Source organism: Tasmannia lanceolata, unplaced genomic scaffold (genome assembly GCF_043159265.1).
Source record: "Tasmannia lanceolata isolate RefF3 unplaced genomic scaffold, GAP_Taslan_0.1 ptg000044l, whole genome shotgun sequence".
Classification (NCBI taxonomy): Eukaryota; Viridiplantae; Streptophyta; class Magnoliopsida; order Canellales; family Winteraceae; genus Tasmannia; species Tasmannia lanceolata.
Window position 1 is genome coordinate 15343797 of NW_027518721.1, and position 22628 is coordinate 15366424.

Sequence of the window (22628 nt, forward strand, 5' to 3'; positions counted from 1 at the left end):
TGTCGGATAATGCACCCCTCTTTGTAACGTGAATCGTAAGAAGACTTTAAACGTCAAATCACGTTAAAAGTGGAGGGAGCGGGGTGTATTATCCTAAGAGGGGCGAAAATCTTATCTCCAAAAATATTCCAATTAGTCAACACAACGGAAAATAAAGTGGGCCCACAAATGAGGGGTCATTTTCACCCCCACGTAACGGAATCCATCCCGCTCTTTAAATACTTCAAACCCCTCCAACACAAGGATTCCCAACTCCCACTTCCTGCAACCCCAAACACAAACCCTACAAATCTGAAATCTTCTCATTGAGAGAGAGAGAGAGATCTGTTTAGTAATGGCTTCTCCGGCGAGAGTAGATCTGGACGGAAATCCGATCAAGGCAATGACGATATGTATGATTGGAGCGGGAGGCTTCATAGGATCTCATCTCTGCGAGAAATTAATGGCGGAGACTCAGCACAAGGTTTTAGCTGTTGACGTTTGTAGTGACAAGATCAAGCACCTTCTCGAACCTACTCCTTCAAACCCTAACCTTCCATGGGGAGATCGCATCCAGTTCCACCTATTCAATATCAAGAACGATTCCAGACTCGAAGGTCTCATCAAGATGTCCGATCTGGTCTGATTCTCTCTTTTTCTCTATTTTTTTGTTTCTTTCATCTTTTCTTGTAAGTTTTGTTTGTTTCGCTTGATAGGAAAATGCAGAAGTTTCTGATTTCTCTACATTTTGTTTCTTTCATCTTTTCTTGTTAGTTTTGTTCGTTTCTGATTTTTATCTTTTTGTTGCTTTCATCTTTTCTTGTAAGTTTTCTTCGTTTTGAAAAATATGAGTTTGTAAGTTTTCTTCGTTTCGCTTGGTATGGCCACCCATCATATAGGAAAATGCAGATCTGTTTCTGATTTCTCTACATTTTGTTTCTTTAATATTTTCTTGTTAGTTTTGTTTGTTTCGCTTGATAGGAAAATGCAGATCTGTTTCTGATTTCTCTAAAAAAAATTTCTTTCATCTTTTCTTGTTAGTTTTGTTCGTTTTGCTTGATAGGAAAATGCAGATCTGTTTCTGATTTCTCTACATTTTCTTTCTTTCATCTTTTCTTGTAAGTTTTGTTAATTTCGTTAGGAAAATGAAGATCTGTTTCTGATTTCTCTCTAAATCTGTGTTTTAATTTTGCTTCTTGATTTGTAGACTATCAATCTCGCGGCGATCTGCACGCCTGCTGATTACAACACCAGGCCTCTGGAAACAATTTACAGCAATTTCATTGACGCCCTTCCTGTGGTAGGGTTCTTTCTGAATTTTCTTGTTTTTTTTTCTTTCTGGAATACGCTCTGCTCGTTCTTGATTCCTTTTTTTGTGTTCTTGTTTTTCATGACGTTGATGTGTGGATGGATATGTTATCCAGGTTAAGTATTGTTCTGAGAACAGCAAGCGCCTCATTCACTTTTCTACTTGTGAAGTCTATGGGAAGACTGTGGGTAGCTTCCTCCCCAAGGATCATCCTCTACGACAGGTAAATACCTCCATCTCTCTCTCTCTCTATTTGATTATTTTGCTATGACTATTCATTTCTTAGGGTTTTGATCTTCTTCTTGATTGCTGTGGTCAGTGCTTGACTAGTTTTTCCTTTGTATTTCGTACATATAAATACAACATTTCAAGAACGGATCTTGGATCCTAATTTAGTATCTTATGGTTACCCTGAAGTGATTCTTGTTTTCTCTCTCCAAAATTTCCACTGGGAGCAATTATGGGTTGAGTTCTTCACGTTAAATGTGATTGCATTTCCTTGCAAGATTCATGCACGGCCTTTTTTTTTTTTTTTCTTCTGCAAATTAAATGTGTCACAATGTTTTTCTGTTTCGTTTTTAGTTTCCATTTTCTGTTATATGTACTTTTACTGTTTAGACTGTTGCAAGAACATGTGACTTTCGAGGAATTTAGGAACTATAAAATGAGTTCTGATTCAATAAAATCAGCAACATGCATTCCCAAATCAACATAAACATGACAAGAATAATCAAAATCAGCCAACGATTTTTAGAGAATTCTAGGTTGGAAATTTCAAGCGTTCCATCAAAAACAAATTATTGATAACATGTTCTATATTATAAATCCCAACAAGAAGTAACTAATAAAACCATTCAATAAAAAAGAAGTAACTAATCAATATGAAATAAAAATTAGTCCTCAACTGTAAATCTATCGCAATAATCAGGCATATGAAATCCAACCAATATGGCTTACCAAATGTCCCAAGGGGTGAAGATATAATGGGTGAATGGGGTGAGAGAGAAGAAATGAGGAGAAATAGGGGTGAGAGAGAAGAAATGAGGAGTGGAGAGGGAGAAATCGCAAGTGGTGAGAGGAGGCTGTGAGGATATAATGGGTGAATGGGGTTAGAGAGAAGAAATAGGGGTGAGACAGAAGAAATGAGGAGAAACATGGGTGAGAGAGAATAAATGAGGAGTGGAGAGGGTGAATTCGCAAGGGGTGAGAGGAGAGGCTGTTTTTCATTTTCCAAAACACTCTTAGGACTTCCCTCCAGGTCTTCTGTACAGGGGCTGAGGGTGTGGGTGTGGGTGTGTGTGTGGTGGGGGGGGTGGTTCATACTCACTAAAAATAGGGCCTTGGGTAAAATGGGCGTGAGAGAAGAAACGAGGAGTGGAGAGGAAGAAATTGCAAGGGGAGCGAGAAGGTTGTTTTTCATTTTCCAAAATTCTCCTAGTACTTCCTCCTTTTCTCTTTTATATAAGGGCTGATGGGAGCTTCTTACTTACTAAAAATAGTAAGTCCACGCTTACTAAAAATGGTAAGTTTTGCATTAGTGATATGTGAAAAAATAGTAAGTCCATGCTTACTAAATGCTATAAGTTTGTACTTTGCATTAGTGATGTGTGAGCTTGGACTTACGTGATAGTAGGCCTTAGGGAAAAGGTGGCCTATATGTTGATGGGACATTCCCCACATCTACCTAGGATAAATTGTTATAACTAAAAATAGAAATAAATCCCTAATAAAAGAACTACACAAGTCACTAGGAAAATAAAACTAACTAAAATCAAGTCTATGGTGGATGGATCCCATCAATTACTGAACTGAAATCACGTCATAGATGAAGAATTTTTCTCAAGATGATTGTTTATGTAGATTAAATAGCATTATCTTCCGACAAGTTGAGTTCTACCGATCATTGGGTAGCGTGGGTTGATTTGATAATTGCAAACTCTCCATTTAGACAATTCATGGTGGGTTTGGGATCTCTTTTGAATGCCCCCTTAGTTGAGGTTGGCTGTTTCCTTGTTTGTTGTCACACAAATATTGTGACTTTGAGAACATATGCTCAATCCCTCCGTACCTATTAAAAAAAAATGACCCTTTGGAGAAATATTGATTTGATAACCAAAACAGAGAATATGGCCAGTTTAAGATGGGAGAAGAACACCCATTCTATTTGGGGCTCATGATATCTTGATTTGTAATGTACATGTTATCTGTGTACGCCACATGCATATCTTGGGTATTATTTTATACTAAACAACAAGGTGTCTTTTATGGATGAGGCTCTCAAATTGAAGTATCTAGGTAAAGGTGTCCGTTTGAATTATTCATTTCTGTATTTTTCTACTGTATTCTAATTTCTTGTTCTTTTTTTGCATTCTTTGACAATATGCTTCAGCCATACAGTTTTCGTCTTAAGGGAGGTGCCAATTTGTTTATTGTTTTCTTTTTCCAGATCTTCAATTATGCACTCATCTTTTTTTCTAATGGCAATTATGCACACATCTTTGTGCATGGTATGTTGTTCAAGATTATATTAATCTGACAGCATGGAAGTATTCTTTCCAATTGATTTCTGCTAGTCTTTGCTTCGAAACTGGTTGTTTTGTCTTTGGGATGGTTCATGCATGCCTGTGCAATTTTTCCTTATAGTGATTTTCCTATGAATTTAGCATTAAAATTTTGAAGTGGTAGCCTGGTAGGGCACGCAACACTTTTTTCCTTTTGGTATTCCCTCCTATGTCGTTTTATCACAAAATGGAAGAGACTTCAAATTCAATAGAAGTTTAGGGCGTGTTCGGCAACCATTCTAAAGTGGTGTTTCCTACTTTTAAGGCGCTAGAGAATGAAATACGCAATAAAAAGAGAGAAAATCTCATTCGGCAAATTCGGCCGCTTCTATCCATTCCTATTTTTTAGCCGTATATTGATGAGAATTTAGGAAGCACTCCAAGTCGCTTCCCTAGATTCTCATCTCTACCCATTTCCGCCGGATTCTATAGGAAAAAAATGAGAATGGTTGCCTAACACAACCTTAATGTTTCCAAAGTTTCAGATTTCAGGTTCGATATGCATTTCGGTCGTGATGGAAATTGAAATACGTCGGTTTCAAATGGAAATTTTGTAAAATCACAGAAACGTATGGAAACATATTCAAATGATGGACATTTAAGATGAAACTTTTGGAAGTGCCAGAATATAAATATAATCATATAATACATATTGGTATAGCTTACCATTAATATTTTACAGTTTTGCTTTCAGTTAACATGGGTGGTAGTTGGGGGTTGGTTGGGGGGCATATTTAGCAAGAGAAAACTTATATTTTTCTCCAAATTTATCATGAAACCTAAAAATTTGATTGAAGGTATCAATCTTGAAATTTTTAAAAGATTTCTACAACAATCATGCTTCTTCAGGATCTCCCATTTTCTATTTATGAGATTGGTTGAAAACTTGAAACCAAAATTTTACATTACTAGCGTTGAATCTTTAATTGGTTTTGGGGTTGCTGTCACTAATGATTTGGTGAGTGTGTATCACTGGAGGATTTGGTATTGCTGAGTACAATCAAACCAACATGCACTATAATTTTAATTTTGGTAATGCTTCTTGTGGATGCCCCTCAAACAAGTTTTATAAAGGGAAATCCTAAAAAATCGTCCAAAAATGTATTCCTCTTGGAATTTTTGCAAAATTTCTCAATGGACTGGAACGAACATGCCAGAACAGATCGGAACAGGTCTAATAAAAACAAAACACGGTTGAATGTTTCGTTTTGCATTTTGTTCGTTCTGGGTGAAATAGAAAGGAATTAGTATGTTTGCTTCTGTCCATTCGTTCTAACCTCCATATTTTCGGTGCTTTCTGATGATAGGACCCTGCATTCTATGTCCTCAAAGAAGATGCCTCTCCCTGCATTTTTGGTCCTACTGAGAAACAGAGGTGGTCATATGCATGCGCAAAGCAACTAATTGAAAGACTGATTTATGGTAGGCAATTCATTGATCTTGGTATATTGTTGGACATGCATTTGCAGTATATTCTCATGCTTGTGTGGTGATAATTTTCTGTTATTTTTGGGCTGGTTATAGGTGAGGGAGCGGAAAATGGGCTGGAATTTACCATCGTGAGGCCTTTCAATTGGATTGGACCAAGGATGGATTTCATCCCTGGTGTTGATGGTCCAAGTGAAGGTGTCCCAAGGGTTCTGGCTTGCTTCAGTAATGTAAGTTACATTTCTTGCGTAGTTGAAGCTTTCAATACTTTCATGTAAATTCAAACCTTTCTTTTGTGTAGAATCTCCTACGTGGGGAGCCATTAAAGCTTGTGGATGGTGGCGAGTCCCAAAGAACCTTTCTTTATATCAAGGATGCCATTGAAGCTGTTCTGTTGATGATTGTATGTGATTTTATTTACTTTATTATCCTTTCATGCTTCCCATTTCTAAAGCAAAGTGGACTGACCAATCCTCTTTCTTCAGGAAAATCCTGCCAGAGCTAATGGCCATATCTTCAACGTTGGAAATCCAAACAATGAAGTTACTGTGAAGCAACTTGCTGAAATGATGTCAGAGGTAGGTTACACAGAGCGGCAGCAGTTGATCATGTGCATTTCATTTACTTCCTTTCCCTTAACCAATAAATTATTTTCTTCCAGATTTACGCAAAAGTAAGTGGAGAACCCTCATTAGAGGTTCCGACCATCAATGTCAGCTCCAAGGATTTCTATGGTGAAGGGTATGATGACAGTGATAAACGAATTCCTGACATGACCATAATCAACAAACAGCTCGGTACTTTCTCACTTTTTATTGCCCCCCTTCTTCTAGCATTCAGTCTGGTAATGAGAGATCAACTTTAAAAAAAACCTGTCATTGGCCAAGTTAGTCAGTTTGGCCGGGGGACCGAGTTCATAAACCTACCAACATAGTTACTGCATTTTCTTCAAGGTTTTTTGTGAAAATTTGGATGAGTCTGTCAAGAGTCAATTAGTGATAGATTTTTTCTGTTTTGGCTCTTGTTGTCCGTCTTCTTTTCACTTTGACTTGGGGTGTTTATTAATGTTGGAGTCTTCATTTAAATCTCTCACGACCCATCATCATCCACTTTGAAATCACTCCTTCCATTTAAAATAACTGGAGTCGTGTACCCTTCTGATTTCTTTTCTTTCCCTAAATCTAACAACAGCCTCTTCGTATGGAAGTATCCATTCTTCTTCTGCAAATAGTTCTTCTCTCAGACTCTTACTTAAATGTTGAACCCCAAATTGAACCTTGATATTTTTCTCTGTCAGCGACCCTAAAACCCTAGAGTTTTCTCCTTTATAGATGCTAATCAATGGATCAGCAAAGAAGTAAAGTCATGTAGCAGCATATGCTTTTTTGCCTTTGTTTATTTTTGATAATATAAAGTCATGTAGTAGCTTTTATGCTATTTTTTTTTTTTACCTTTGTTTATTTTTCATAGTCTTGTTCTTGTTTTTCTTATTGATCTTTCTTGGACCTGCATTATGTTTCTCTTAGGCCCTGTTAGTTTTGGATATTGAGAATAAAACTGGTTTTTGGACTCAAATTTGCAGTTAATTTTGAGTCCAATAATTAGTTTTGGGCTCGAAATCAATTCTCAAAATCCAAAACGAACAGGTCCTTGGTGAAATGTCAGCCTGATTCTGTGTCAATTTCATTTTCTTGTAACTATAATTCTTATTGTTTCCCTTCCTGCTCTTGCATGCAGGTTGGAATCCTAAAACATCACTCTGGGACTTGCTAGAATCAACATTGACTTACCAGCACAGGACTTATTCAGAGGCTATCAAGCGGGCAATTGCTAAACCCATCCCGTCCAGCTAAAATTGGAGCCATCATTAAAGGAAGTTAATTTTTTACTGGCCATTGTTGCAAGGCCCTATTCTTTTGAAGAAATCACATATAGTTTAGCAATTGATATATAGTTCTCCGGCATTGCTAAGTGCTTGCTGTATCTGAAGTAGTAGTATAAAAGCCTTGGGATATCAAATGTCACCATGGTCATACTGGAGTGGCGGCCTGCTTAAACTGCATTGGGTGGGGCAGGGTGGGTGGTATGAGAAACCTCATCTTTTGTCTTGTTGTATTTTTTTTCCCTTTTCTTGTAGGTATGAGGTGTATTTTTTTTTTTTTTTTTGAGACAGATTCAGGCTTCAGGGCGTGCCATTATCATTTAATGTGGTATGCAATCATCTTAGGAAGTTTATGTTCATTTAGCACATTCCTTGACTGAGTAAACTGTTCAAAAATGATCTAAGCAAAAAAACAGTGCTTAAAGTATCATGTGAGGTTCCTATGTTCACGTCTTGCAGGGTAATCCATGGATTTTGCGGGGGACCTCTACCGGCTTATTAAAAGATACTTCATGACATGGGCTTACACCATAGATATTCTAACAAGAATTTTCTGACAAAGCCTGCGAACCAAAAACATATTTCTTGTGGGAAGATTTGTGGACAAGCTGTGTTTGTCCATTTTTTCTCATTTTTCCCTCCACTGTTGCATGGGTTAAGATGATCCTATGAGGCTGATTTTTTGTGGACACCCTATCTAGGTAAGGGCCTTTCAAATGAATGGTTTGGATCACTCCAAAAATGTGGGCCCTCACTGTTTTTAACCCGACTGAGTAGATAAGCTTATGTACTCGACCGAGTACGCACACCTTTCCCATTTCTTATACTCCCTATTAAAAAAAAACAGTACAGTATAACTTACAACATAGGATGATCCAAACCGTCCAATTGATGGGCCACATCGTACATAGGGTGTTCCGAAAAAACAAATTGCCATGCGATGATCCTAGCCCTGCAATCTATAGAGGAACGGCATATTTAGGAAACATTTATTGGTTGGAGGGTTGTAATTATCCTATGGAAATAAATTTTCAAGAACTCCCTAGCAGAGTCGCCAGCCTGTGGACCCCGATCCGAGAGAGGCGGGGGACAGGTCCTCAGAAAGTCTCTAGATCATCCACGTGATTGAGAGCTCTATCAAGGAACTCTCAAAAGAATGCCTCTCACAGTATGAGTGGCGATGTAAAGTGAGATACCTCTCGATTCGGGGACTAGCCCAGATTCGAGGCATACCTATAACAAAGAAGAGTCGTCATTCAAGGAAGTGGACCCTGGATCCCATACTATGCTCTGTCGCAACGGATAACCAAAGATACAAAAAGGTCCGTGCCTGATGACGAATGGGGAAGGGGTTAGGCGCCCCCAATTCGTCCAAGTGCAAGCACCTGGTCTCTTATGCCATTTATAATTTTTTGGGCAAAAATTATGTGAAATGGGAACGAATATCTCTGAGATAACGTCTAGCTAATCATGCATGTCTCGGAGAGGAATAATAAGCACACACAAAAAGAAATGAAAGACATGCCACCTAAGAATAGCTAGGTTATGAGTGTCATGCCTAATTGGTGTCTAAGTTCTGATGGGCAAACACATGGATGCTAAAGCTAAAGGTATAGGGTCTGTACATGAAAGTAAGAAAACACGGCAAAACACACAACACGACTCGGCACGACAAACCCTAGACTCTAATGCGATACTTGACTCGAACCAAGATGGCCATCCATCCTGGCTGCTCTACGTATTCCGGCCTCGGGAAGAATCAGAGTCAACGTAGTTCGGCGACCTATGCTAAACTACGATGCCTAACCATCTAGGACCGCTATCCTTGACTCGATCAACTAGACTCGACTAGTTTTTAAAGCTTCTTGCGCTACTACAATGCCCTAACTAATGCAGGTGGCCCTACACCCTATGAGTGACTAGGATGTGCGTCCTAAGGAAAACCATGGGCTATCTAAGCACATTCTAGTCTAGCCATCGGCTCGACTAAGTGTCTAACCGACCACGACTTGAGGCCTCCTAACTCTAGGGATACTCACACGACAAGACACAGCATATCAACGCAAATAGGACAGACTCCTAACTCTAGGGGAAGATCTTTTTGAAAATGTTTGTAAGCTTATTTTAAAGAATTTTGGTTTTTGAAGAAAATTTGGAATGTTTATTTTTGAAGGTTTTTGGTTTATTTACTTACAAAATAGTGAGAAATACTTATAAAATGCTGAATGGACTCAGAATGCTTGCTGCATACATGAGCTACCTACGTACCCCTCAGCTAGGGATCAAGCCATCCGTAGTTCAGAAATTTTCTAAACTACGAAGCCTAGGAACATGCAAAGACTGACTCTGAAAGATGTAAGGACGGAATCCTAAACTCTATAACGGTAGGACAAACTCCTAACTCTATAGGGGGTAGGACAGACTCCTAAACTTTATAGGGGATAGGACAGACTCCTAAACTCTATAAGGGTAGGACAGACTCCTAAGCTTTATAGGGGTAGGACAAACTCCTAAATTCTAAAAGGGCAGGACAGACTCCTAAAATTCTATGACAGCAGGCCAAACTCCTAAACTCTATAGGGGTAGGACAGACTCCTAAACTCTATGGGGGGTAGGACAGACTCCTAAACTCTATGGCGGTAGGACAGACTCCTAAATTCTATGAAAGACCCAAAGAAAGAAAGAAATCCCTTAACCTGCAAAAACTCTAAGGCAGGAAGGGAAGGGGGTTGGCTCAAGATACATTCCGTCATAGCCCGAACCCGGGGGAAACTCAGAAAATCGATGAAGGCCCCGAAAACCGAATGAAATATCAAAGAAAAGAAATTCCAAAACTATGCAGAGAGCAATCCTGAAAGAAGGAGGTCGTTAAAAACCCTGCGAGGCTCTCGAATGCCAAAGCAACATCAAATGGAGTGACGTAAGGGTAAATAGTGAAGGGCTTGCTGTTGACTTGTACCACATGAAACGAAGTCAACTCGACTAAGATGGATAACATTTAGATCAACTTGCTTCACAAGAAACAGAACCAATCCGACGAAGTAATAAATCAAGTATCCCGATTGACCTGTTCAAGGAACGAAGTCATGCGGGCCAAAAAAATGAAATATCGGTCGCATTGATCGGCTTGCTCCGCAAAGAACGAAGTCGATCGAGCCCCAAATGCATCAAAATTCCAGACAAGGATGAAGTTTTACCCCCATTTCACTCGGGATACAATGTGAAAGCTCAACAGAGGATTACATGGGGGTTAATCTTGAAAATTATTCGAGACTTATCTCTTTCGAGGGTTGAAAATGCTGATGAAACTTGGGCTTATAGACCAAACTCTATTCTAAACCGACATTGAACGTTAACTTTGAATATTTACTTGATTACTACCAGGAACAAGCCTCCCCATTTCTGCTCTCCTTTTGAATAGCAGCATAAGAATTAGAATCAAATGGATGCCCAAGAGAGTCAGAACGACAAAATGATCCTAGAACAGTGGACCCGTACATGCTGCCGAATGGGGTTCAAAACGAAGATCTTAAGGAGGGTCAAATCTACAGAACAAGATTGTTTCCTCTCCTTTATAACAATTTATAAGAGCTAGATCCCAAAACGAGTTCAAGTAACTATCAGGACATGAGAATACACATACATTTTCAAGATGAAATGTAAAGACGAAAGAAAATTTGATGACTACCACCCTACAATTTTTTTTTTCTTCTTTATTTTGATTTTTTTTGCAGAAATTCATTTCATTTCCCATCAACTGAATTCCTTCTTGGGCCCATGGGACGCAAAAGGACAAATCACAACGAGGACAACAACTTGACTTTTGCACAAACAAAAAAACCACAGGTAGTGCTGATATGACAAGAGAATAAATGTGACAACCTGGGCACAAATTTTAACTAGGTGCTTGCATCAAATTTGTCACAAATTAACAACAAAGAATATCAAAACAAGATCAGCTGATGTCATTACCCCAAGCAAACACCCATGTCACCATAATTCCGTTGAAATATTCACAACAGACTCACTTACAGAGAGGAAACCAATCGACTTTCTGTCACATTTAAGGTTAAACACCCTCCAAAGCGAAAAAAAGACAAAGTCTATTTGATCCAAAAATACTGATAAAGTAATTTAGAATCAAAACTCCGGAAACAATGAAATTACCTCCCCCTTTTCTTCTCTTTTTTACCTTTGCAAGGGATGAGCACTTAAACTAATTTGGATTTTAAAATCGAATTTTCACGAAGAAGGTTGTACCCAGAAAAATACGAAAAGGGATCGTAGAACCGATCATGATACTTTAATTTTAACCAAGTAAAATCATGCTCCAAACAGAGACAAGCACAACCAAGTCATCGGATTAAGCCGCCTCGAAGAGGAAGCATCAATCGGTGAAAATAAGAAAAGTACTGGAATGGAAAGAAAAGAATAGAACATAGATTACCTCTTTCACTTTTTCTCTCTGAGATTTGGGAATTGTCGGAGCCACGGAATCGCTTTCTTTGCCGAGATCGGTGTTGGGCATACTGAGATGGGGGTCAAGTCTCATTCATCTCCTTCTTTCAATCAGCTGAGAGGTTTGTGGTCAGAGGGTTTTGTGACCGGAATTAATGGGGTAATGGTCGGAAATTTTAGGGATGGCTGTAAATCCTAAATCCAAAGAAACGGTGGTAGAAGATAGAGAGGATACTGATTAGAGATAATGGAGGTGGTCGGAGATGGGCGTATGGGTCGGATCTTGTTGTGAGGGGAAGAGAAATGAAGATGATGGTGGAAATGGGTTTGATAGTTTTGGGGGAAATGAGAAGAGGGTTTGACAGCAGGGTGGCGTTGAGATTTAAGCGGTGGCTGAGATGGTCGTGGTGGTGGTGATAACGGTAGGAATGGCCGGAAAAAATGGAGGGTTAGCTGGAATGGGGATTACGGCTATGATGTTGGAATGAGGCAAATGAAATTAGGGTTTGTAGTGATTGTAGCTCGAAAGTGGGTTTAATGGGGTACGGTGGCTGAGATGGTAGTGGTCGTGGTGGTTGTCTGGGTTGCAGAGGTTGTGGTGGCTCGGTTTTTTAGAAACAAGCTTATGGAAAATGATGTGGGTTTGATGGGGGAGATGGGGTTCGGATGAGGAGATGGTGGTCGAAGATGTTGCAACTGGATTTCAGAGAAGGGTTTTGAATTAATGGCTCTTTGAGATGGAGATGGTGTTAATGGATGGAGTCGGTGGCCGTGGAATGGGATGGGCTTGCCGGATTCCGGCAAAATCCGCCGGAGAAGATGGGGATGGGGGTCAGATTCCGGGGTTTCAGAAAGAGATGAATAGGGTTTTGATGGAAATGGGTTTCAAGGAGGTGGATTTGGGATAGTGAAGGACATGGAGATGGAGATGAGATGGGGTGGAAGATAGAAGTAGGGGTGGCAATGGTGAATGGGCGTAGGGTCGGATCTCCGGCCGACGGCAATGAAGTTGGCCGGAGAAGATGGCTCAAACTCCCCTCTCTCTCTCTGCTCGCTCTCTCTACTGTGTTGCTCTCCTCAAAAAAAAATAAAAATAAAAATGAAGAAGACTCTCCCTTGGAACCCTAGTCCGATGGCATATAAAGGGAAATGATAAAAAATATTCCTCCCCCCATCCCCCATGGACAGCCACCTCCTATGCATTTATCACTATTCCATTACACTAGCAAGGGGTGGCTCAGGAAAGAAAAGGGAGAAATGAAAAGGAAGATTCCTTTCACCCTACACAATCTTAGTAAGGGTTGCTTGCAACAAAAGTAATCCCAGAATTACAAAATTGCCCTTATAAAGATAGCAAACCCCCATTTTGCCCTGAATAAGGCAAATGATATCAACACCCCAAATTTTGATACTTGCACAACCCAACTTGTCTCTTCCTCTTCCCTTATGATTTTTGCAGGGTATTTTATAAAATGACAATGATCACTGATGACCCATTAAACGCCTAAAGAAGATAAGCTATCTAACATGTCGTTTGGAGCTTAGGGGTACGAATAGAGGAGTGATAATATCAAAACTCACAGGCATTTCACAATTTTTGCAAATTTCAGGAACACGGGTACGAGGACCAGGGTCAGCGATTCCAGGGTACAAATGCGATTTTGGGTTTTCCTGGGTTGTGAAAAATGTTCAATGGGCTAGGCAACAACAATATTTTTTTCAAAAATTTTGGGTTTATTTATGACTTCGGGACCTTATTCAACCTCGGGATTTTATTCGAATAAGGAAATTTATTCAATTTTGGGAAAAATGGTCTAGTCAAAATGGGGTGTCTACAGATGCCCCTCTTTGGCAGAGGGTGCTTGTCGCACGAATGCCAAAGCCGAACAGACAACACATTTTGACTGCCCAAAGCTTCAAACGAAAGGGGTGTAACGGGGGAACAAGATGGATTGACAAGACAGATTCTCATTGGATTGACTGGCGAATTGGCGAGACAGACTCTCAATGGGATAGTGAGACAGACTCTCAAAAGGATAGTGAGACAGACTCTCAAAAGGATAGTGAGACAAACTCTCAACGAAAGGACGAGATAGACTCTCGATGAGAAAATGAGACAGACTCTCATAAGGCTATTGAGACAGACTCTCAACTGAAAATAGTAAGACAGGCTCTCACAAATTGCACAATGGAATGATTAGACAGCCTCTAGTTAAACCACTCAAGGAATTGGAGATTACAAAGCGGAATGATTAGACAATAATCATGATTAAGTCATTCTAGGATCTGAGAAGACGGCCTCTTATCAGATCAACAAAGCAGAATGATTAGACAATTATCATGATCAAACCATTCTAGGATCTGAGAAGACGGCCTCTCTTATCAGATCAACAAAGCAGAATGATTAGACAATTATCATGATCAAACAACTCTAGGATCTGAGAAGACGGCATCTTAATAGATCAACAAAGCGGAATGATTAGACAATTATCATGATCAAACCACTTTAGGATCCGAGAAGACAGACTCTTGACAGATCAACAAAGAAAAATGACTAGACAATCATCATGATCAAGCCAATCCAGGATCTGAGAAGACGGCTTCTTAACAGATCAACAAAGCGGAATGATCAGACCATCATCATGATCAAACCACTCTAGGATCTGAGAAGACAGCCTCTTAACAGATCAAAAAATGATTAGACAATCATCATGATCATTCCCAATTTGAAAATTTGACTTAGAAAACGCGTTCAAGTTTCTCAAACCTTGATTTGTCAAGACTGCTATCTCAACTATCATCGCATGCTAGGTATCTTTTATGGCCTGACTTTTATCAGGACATAAAAGATATCTCTAGTATAATTTCGCTTCCAATACAGGTGTCTTAACAAAACTCGAACAAATTCAAGCTTTCTTTCATGAAATTTGGGTTACAAAGATTTTTGAAAGTACAAGAGACTGATTCTCGCTGAAAGGTCTGATCTTTTATGCCAATAGCAGGGATTTTGGGCCTCAAAGACTTTCAAATGCACAAGAGACTGATTCTGCCTGAAACACCTTCAATTTTGTGCCAGCTGTCAGAATTTCAGGTTATAATGGTTTTCAACTTCCCAACAGACTGATTATGCTTGACATATCATCAACTTTCTGCCTGCTGCAGGAATTTCAAATGGGCCTGAGAGCTTGCCGCGCTTCTAGACCATGTATACGTTATTTCGTCTTCTGGAGATACGACTTCATTTTCTGGTACCTATTACCCCAACTTTGGAAAAGATATTGGACCGAACAGGCCATTTGGGACACACCTGACTTGACTGGGTACATAACTTTGACTTAACAAAGAATGACCTTGACAACTGCTTGACAGAGGACTCTTGGTGAGTACTCGACCGAGTTAAGAAACTGACTTTCAAAAAGGACTGAATCTGCTTTTTAATTTGATAATTGTTTTAAGATGGTATAGCTTACCACTTTTAGAATTCTTTGAATACCATGTTTTAAGGTGATTCCGCCTCTTTCTGGTATTTAGCCTTGGTTATTATATCCTTTGGATTGCTCAGTTTTAACCCCTAGCTTAGAGGAATATCAAAGGAAGCTTTGCCGGCACTATTCAGACCTTGGAAGTGATGCCGATACAAATATGAAAGTCTCGCTAGCTTCTGAAATTTAGTCCTTTGTGAGAAGTCACTGCCATGACCAGATCGCTCTTTTGGGTTTTCAATTTAGCGGACCGTCTGCCTTAATTTTTGCCTGGACTGCCTGCCCTTGCAGGTTTTCCATCCAGCAGGCTCCACACTCTGATTTTTGCCTAAGCCGCCCTTTCGGATTTTCAGCTTAGCGGGCGAATGACCCTAACTTTTGCCTAAACCGCCCTTTTCGGGTTTTCAGTCTAGCGGGTCTAAGACTCCATTATTTTTTTCTTTTTTCTGTTTCTCCACAAACCTTTGCCCTATCACACCAGGAGGACTTCTAGGTGGGTTAGGGTTTGAAAGAATTGGATTAGGGTGTTTGCATTGACTGGACCGAATCTGGACCCTTCCAGATAGCCTACGTACCTCCAAAGAGTGAGGATCAGGTCCGCGTAGTTCGCCCATTGGCAACTTTGGGTTGAGATTGTTTTGATTTGACTTTTTCTCTCCTCCATAGATTTAAAGGATTTGCTTTTCTTTTCTTTTTCTTACTTTTCAACAGCTTTGAAAGATTTGACCGAACCCGACTTTGTCAGGTTGCCTACGTACCCTGTGGAAAGGAATCAGGTCATGGCGTAGTTCAGGTCTTGCATCTTTTATGACGCAAGTCATAAAAGATGCCCCTGGCTTGAGAGTGACAAAGAAATTTTGATTTTACTTATTGGCTCATAGGGTTTGCAAACGGTCTTTGGCTTTCCCTCTTTTTTTCAATTGGATTTTTGGATTTGAAGCTCAGATCGACCAAGGACGGCCTCCTGGTGTCTTAGGCATAATACTTTTTAAGTTGATCAAGATTTGTAGGTTCTGATCAAGGAGTCTGACGGCTTTTCCAGGCAGGACTTCATCGACAATGTAAGGACCTAACCAGTTTGGTCTGAACTTTCCTCGGGGATCATAGACCGGTGCCCTGTAGGATTTCAAAACGAGGTCACCCTTCTGGAGATCTCTGATCTTCACCTTCTTGTTAAAGGCCTTCTTAATTCGACGCTGATATCCTTGGACATGATACAGAGCTCTGAGCCTCTTCTCATCAATCATCTGTAACTCCTGATACCGGGCCCTTGCCCATTCTGATTCTGGCAAATCAGCCTCCATCATCACCCTTAATGAAGGAATTTTCAGCTCAAGTAGTAGGACCGCTTCCATCCCGTACACTAGCGAATATGGCGTAGCTCCAGTAGAGGCCCTGATCGACGTTCTGTAAGCCCACAAAGCATATGACAGCTTATTTGACCAGTCCCTGTACATCTCTGTCATCTTGCTGATGATGGCTTTAATGTTCTTGTTTGCGGCTTTGACAGCTCCATTTGTCTGAGATCGGTATGGTGAGGACTTGTGATGCTTGATCTTGAACTCCTCACATAGGTGTACCACTTCTTTCTTGAAGTGCGATCAATTGTCTGAGATCAGCTCATGCGGTACCCCATATCTGCAAATTTTGTTCGTCCGAATGAATTTAGCAACTGAGGCTGAAGTCAGCGATGCGAAGGATGTAGCTTCGATCCACTTAGTGAAGTAATCGATGGCCACCAGGATGTATTCATGCCCACTTGAGGATCTCGGAAATACCTTTCCAATAATATCGATTCCCCAAACTGAAAAGGGCCACAGCGAGGTCAGAGAATGCAACTCAGAAGGCGGCACATGAATGAGATTGGCATAAACCTGACATTTATGACACTTCTTCACGAATGCAAAGCAGTCAGCTTCCATGGTAGGCCAATAATATCCAAGTCTCGGGATTTTTCTCAACAGCATCTTTCTGTTCATGTGAGGCCCACAGACTCCTTCATGCGTCTGCTCTATGAAATTAGCTGCTCGATCTTCATCTACACAAAGAAGCTGGATTCCATCAAATGACCTCCTGAAGAGCTCATTGCCACAAATAATGAAGTTAGCGGCCAAGTTCTGGAGAGACCTCCGTTCTTTTCCCGACGCTTCAGGGGGGTGCCCTTGGCCCGAAATGAGATTCTTATTGTCAGTGTACCAGGGCTTTCCATCTGGACATCTGGCTGCTATCTCTATGGCGTTTACATGTGCTGGAGTCCATTGTAACCGCACTGTTAAAGGCTGAACTTCCATTGATGCGGAAATGTCTAACATTGAGGCTAGTGTAACTAAAGCGTCCGCGAAATGATTTCTCACCCTTGACAGATGAGTAAACGTAACATTCTTGAATCTCCTGACCAAAGAATCCAGATACGGGTTATACGGTATCAATCTATCTTCTTTTGTTTTCCATTGACCATTGATCTGACAAATGATCAAGATTGAATCCCCGAAAACATCTATCTCTTGAATATGCAAAGTCAATGCTGCTTCGAGACCAGCAATGCACGCCTCATATTCGGCCTCATTGTTGGTACACTTGAACTGCAATTTGATTGATACAGGGATGTACTCTTTCTTCGAAGATATCAACACCGCCCCAACCCCTTGACCTCGGTTGTTCACAGCACCATCAAAATACATCAACCATCTGGTGTTTTGGACCTCATCTTCTACAGCCATGATCTCTTCGTCAGTAAAATCTGCCGTCAGAACTGCATTCTCATCTACAGGCGCATCAGCCAACTGCTCAGCTATCACACGCCCTTTAACTGATTTCTGGGTCACATAAGTGATGTCGAATTCAGACAATAACAGCAACCCTCTGGATGTTCTCCGAGTGAGGGCAGGCTTCTCGAACAAGTACTTCAACGGATCCATCCGTGAGAGTAAGAGAACATTGTTTGATAATAGGTAGTGTCTGAGCCTCTGAGTTGCCCAAACCAATGCCAGACAAGTCTTTTCCAAGATAGAATACTTCATCTCGTACTCTAGCATCTTCTTGCTGATGTAGTAGATAGGCTTTTCTTTCTTCGACTCAGGGTTTTGCTGGGCTAACATGCAACCCATAGCTGTGTCAGTGACAGATAGGTATAGCAACAATGGCTGGTCCGCAATAACTGGTGACAAGACAGGAGGCAAAGCTAGACACTGCTTGAATTTATGAAATGCTTCCTTACACTCATCATTCCACTTCTTCGGAGAATTCTTCTTCAGCAGCTTGAAGATGGGTTCACATGCCGTCGTCAACTGATTTATAAACCTTCTCAGGTATTGAACATTTCCCAAGAAACCCCATATCTGTTTTTCAGTCCTCGGCGGCTCCATCTCTTAGATTGCTTTGATTTTTTGAGGATCTACCTCGATTCCTCTTTCGCTAACCATGAACCCCCAACAAATTCCCTGAAGTAACCCCGAATACACACTTGCTCGGGTTCAAGCGAAGCTTATACTTCCGGATCCTTTCAAAAAATTTCCTCAGGACTACGACATGCTCTGGTCGAGTCTTAGATTTAACAATCATGTCATCGACGTAAACTTCGGCCTCTTTGTTAATCATGTCATGCAATAAGGTGGTAGCCGCCCTCTGATAGGTTGCCCCAGCATTCTTCAGCTCAAACGGCATCACTCTGTATCAATACGTTCCCCAAGGAGTGGTGAACGCCGTTTTTATCATATCCTCAGGGGCCATCTTGATCTGATTATATCCAGAAAACCCATCCATAAAAGGATAACAAAGCATGACCAGCTGTATTATCCACCAGAATATCAATGTTCGGCAAAGGAAAGTCATCCTTGGGACTCGCCTTGTTCAAATCTCTGAAATCCACGCACATTCTGACTTTCCCCGTCCTTCTTGGGCACCGGTACTATGTTAGCCAGTCATTCTGGATATTCAACCACTTCAATGAAAATCACATCTAATAGATTTTTTATTTCATCATGGACTTTCAACTCCCACTATGGTTTTAATTTTTGAAGTTTTTGCTTTTTGGGCTTGGCACCCGAGATTAGGGGAAGACGATGCTAGACGATGTCTTCACTTAATCTCGGCTGTCATCATAGGACCAAGCAAAAACTTCTTTGTATTCCTTAAGCAAAGTGATTAATTCTTCACGCTCCTCCGGGGATAACATTTTGCCAATCCGTATTTCCCGGATTAAGGTTTCATCACCTATGTTGACAGTTTCAATTTCTTCTTCAAGTGGTTTAGCTCGGCGCTGCTCCTCCTGAGTAATCAAGTGTTTGATCTCAGAGGGAGTTTCGTCGGCATCCTCATAAGAGGGGGAGTTTTGATCATTGTTATTAGTTTTATCAATTTGAGAAGCAGAAATAGAGACAGGAAGCTTTTGAAATGAGTTCTTTATTTCATTCATAGAATCAAGAATTACATCATTAATCAACTCGCCCACATCAGGCTCTACATTATGCTTAAAAGAAATGTTTGTATCGTCAACCGAAATATTGACACCTGACTCAACTGGACTATTTATAGACTTTGTAATAAATTCTATAACGGACTCATCTTCATAGACAGCATCCAGAATGGAGGACTCGCCATCTACACCAGAAATGTATAAGCTTCCTAAGGTACCTGCATCCAAAGAATTGTTAGAAATAACAGACTTTATGGAGGTTTGTGGTCAGAGGGTTTTGTGACCGGAATTAATGGGGTAATGGTCAGAAATTTTAGGGATGGCTGTAAATACTAAATCCAAAGAAACGGTGGTAGAAGATAGAAGGATACTGATTAGAGATAATGGAGGTGGTCGGAGATGGGGGTATGGGTCAGATCATGTTGTGAAGGGAAGAGAAATGAAGAAGATGGTGGAAATGGGTTTGATAGTTTTGGGGGCAATGAGAAGAGGGTTTGACAACGGGGTGGCGGTGAGATTTGAGTGGTGGCTGAGATGGTCGTGGTGGTGGTGGTAACGGTAGGAATGGCCGGAAAAAATGGAGGGTTAGCTGGAATGGGGATTATGGCTATGATGTTGGAATGAGGCAAATGAAATTAGGGTTTGTAGTGATTGTAGCTTGAAAATGGGTTTAATGGGGTACGGTGGCTGAGATGGTAGTGGTGGTGGTGGTTGTCTGGGTTGCAGAGGTTGTGGTGGCTGGGTTTTTTAGAAACAAGCTTATGGAAAATGATGTGGGTTTGATGGGGGAGATGGGGTTCGGATGAGGAGATGGTGGTCGAAGATGTTGCAACTGGATTTCAGAGAAGGGTTTTGAATTAATGGCTCTTTGAGATGGAGATGGTGTTAATGGATGGAGTCGGTGGCCGTGGAATGGGATGGGCTTGCCGGATTCCGGCAAAATCCGCCGGAGAAGATGGGGATGGGGGTCAGATTCCGGGGTTTCAGAAAGAGATGAATAGGGTTTTGATGGAAATGGGTTTCAAGGAGGTGGATTTGGGATAGTGAAGGACATGGAGATGGAGATGAGATGGGGTGGAAGATAGAAGTAGGGGTGGCAATGGTGAATGGGCGTAGGGTCGGATCTCCGGCCGACGGCAATGAAGTTGGCCGGAGAAGATGGCTCAAACTCCCCTCTCTCTCTCTGCTCGCTCTCTCTACTGTGTTGCTCTCCTCAAAAAAAAATAAAAATAAAAATGAAGAAGACTCTCCCATGGAACCCTAGTCCGATGGCATATAAAGGGAAATGATAAAAAATATTCCTCCCCCCATCCCCCATGGACAGCCACCTCCTATGCATTTATCACTATTCCATTACACTAGCAAGGGGTGGCTCAGGAAAGAAAAGGGAGAAATGAAAAGGAAGATTCCTTTCACCCTACACAATCTTAGTAAGGGTTGCTTGCAACAAAAGTAATCCCATAATTACAAAATTGCCCTTATAAAGATAGCAAACCCTCCTTTTGCCCTGAATAAGGCAAATGATATCAACACCCCAAATTTTGATACTTGCACAACCCAACTTGTCTCTTCCTCTTCCCTTATGATTTTTGCAGGGTATTTTATAAAATGACAATGATCACTGATGACCCCTTAAACGCCTAAAGAAGATAAGCTATCTAACATGTCATTTGGAGCTTAGGGGTACGAATAGAGGAGTGATAATATCGAAACTCACAGTCATTTCACAATTTTTGCAAATTTCAGGAACATGGGTACGAGGACCAGGGTCGGCGATTCCAGGGTACAAATGCGATTTTGGGTTTTCCTGGGTTGTGAAAAATGTTCAATGGGCTAGGCAACAACAATATTTTTTTCAAATTTTTTGGGTTTATTTCTGACTTCCGGACCTTATTCAACCTCGAGATTTGATTCGAATAAGGAAATTTATTCAATTTTGGGGAAAAGGGTCTAGTCAAAATGGGGTGTCTGCACTTGCACTATATAAAAACTCTCATAATCACATCATTTCCCTCTAAATCATGGGGAAACGGGTCAAACGGGTCGGGTCAAAATCACCCGGGAAATTTTATGGTTCATTGGGCTTGGACGGAATTTTGACATTTTTTTGAAGATATTTTTTTGTATAGAGATTTGCTAGCCACCTTCGCCGAGGCACTTTGCTGCAAAGATTGGCAAAAGTACGATTTGTGCAAAGGTGGCTAGCAATACATAATAGCAATAAATAATAATGATGCAGGTCCTAAGTTTTAAATGAAAAATTACGGGCAAATGGCAGCAAAGTATCAAAATTATGAAAAAAAATACCGAAAGAGTCTAATAAAATATGACAATTACGGCAAAAAGTACAAAGAAAATTAAAAAATTATGACAATTACGGGCAAAAGAGGCATAAAAAAGCAAACAGCTGGCGTCTTTTCTTTTTTTTTAACTCATGTGCAAGGGCATATGAGAAGCGGAAATGACGAAAAATAAGTAGTGAAAAAGGACATAAGTGGGACTTTGACGGAAATTAAGGGGGACGCATAAGGCAATAGCAGGAAAGAACGTGCCGAAAAATATAGGATTCTCGCTTTTAGTATAAGTAAGGATAAGGATTACAGGGGAGTTGCTACGTTCCATCGCAGAAGGCATTTCATGTACCGGCTGTTGCATGAGAAAGCAGCCACATAGGCTTAGATTTTGTCTCATTCATTTAATTCATCTGAGGTGGCTGCTCTCCCATGCAACGGTGGTCTATGAAATGCCTTATGCGATGGTCCCTAGCAAATCCCCTATCAGTCTTTTAGGGCCCGTTTGGATACCCCTTGGATTTGGATTTGGAGGTGAATTTGGATTTCCAAAATCCATGGATTTGAAATCAAGAATTTTAAAATTCACAAATTTATAAATAATGCCGTTTGGATGACCACGTATAGATTTGGATTTCAAATCTAATTTTATTTTTTGTTTGGATGCTCTTTGGATTTGAATTTGAAATCTAACAAAACCAAAAAGCCCTAAAATACTTGATATAGGGGCATTTCAGCCATTTTCCATGATCCAGGGGTATTCTAGTCATTTTACCCTATGTGGGATATTTTGATCATTTTTTATGTCGTAAGGATGTTTTAGT

The 22628-nt window shown here is 40.5% G+C and overlaps 1 protein-coding gene across 1 annotated transcript; it reads left to right on the top strand.

Annotated features, from left to right (window-relative positions):
* Nucleotides 1–258: 258 nt before the first annotated feature.
* LOC143863584 (UDP-D-apiose/UDP-D-xylose synthase 2-like) lies at nucleotides 259–7586 on the top strand. Its single transcript, XM_077374294.1, has 9 exons — nucleotides 259–619; nucleotides 1187–1279; nucleotides 1404–1511; nucleotides 5157–5271; nucleotides 5374–5507; nucleotides 5579–5680; nucleotides 5763–5855; nucleotides 5939–6074; nucleotides 7015–7586. Exons 1-9 carry the CDS (start codon nucleotides 335–337, stop codon nucleotides 7128–7130), a joined length of 1182 nt encoding a protein of 393 aa, XP_077230409.1. The 5' UTR covers nucleotides 259–334; the 3' UTR covers nucleotides 7131–7586.
* The last annotated feature ends 15042 nt before the right edge of the window (nucleotides 7587–22628 follow it).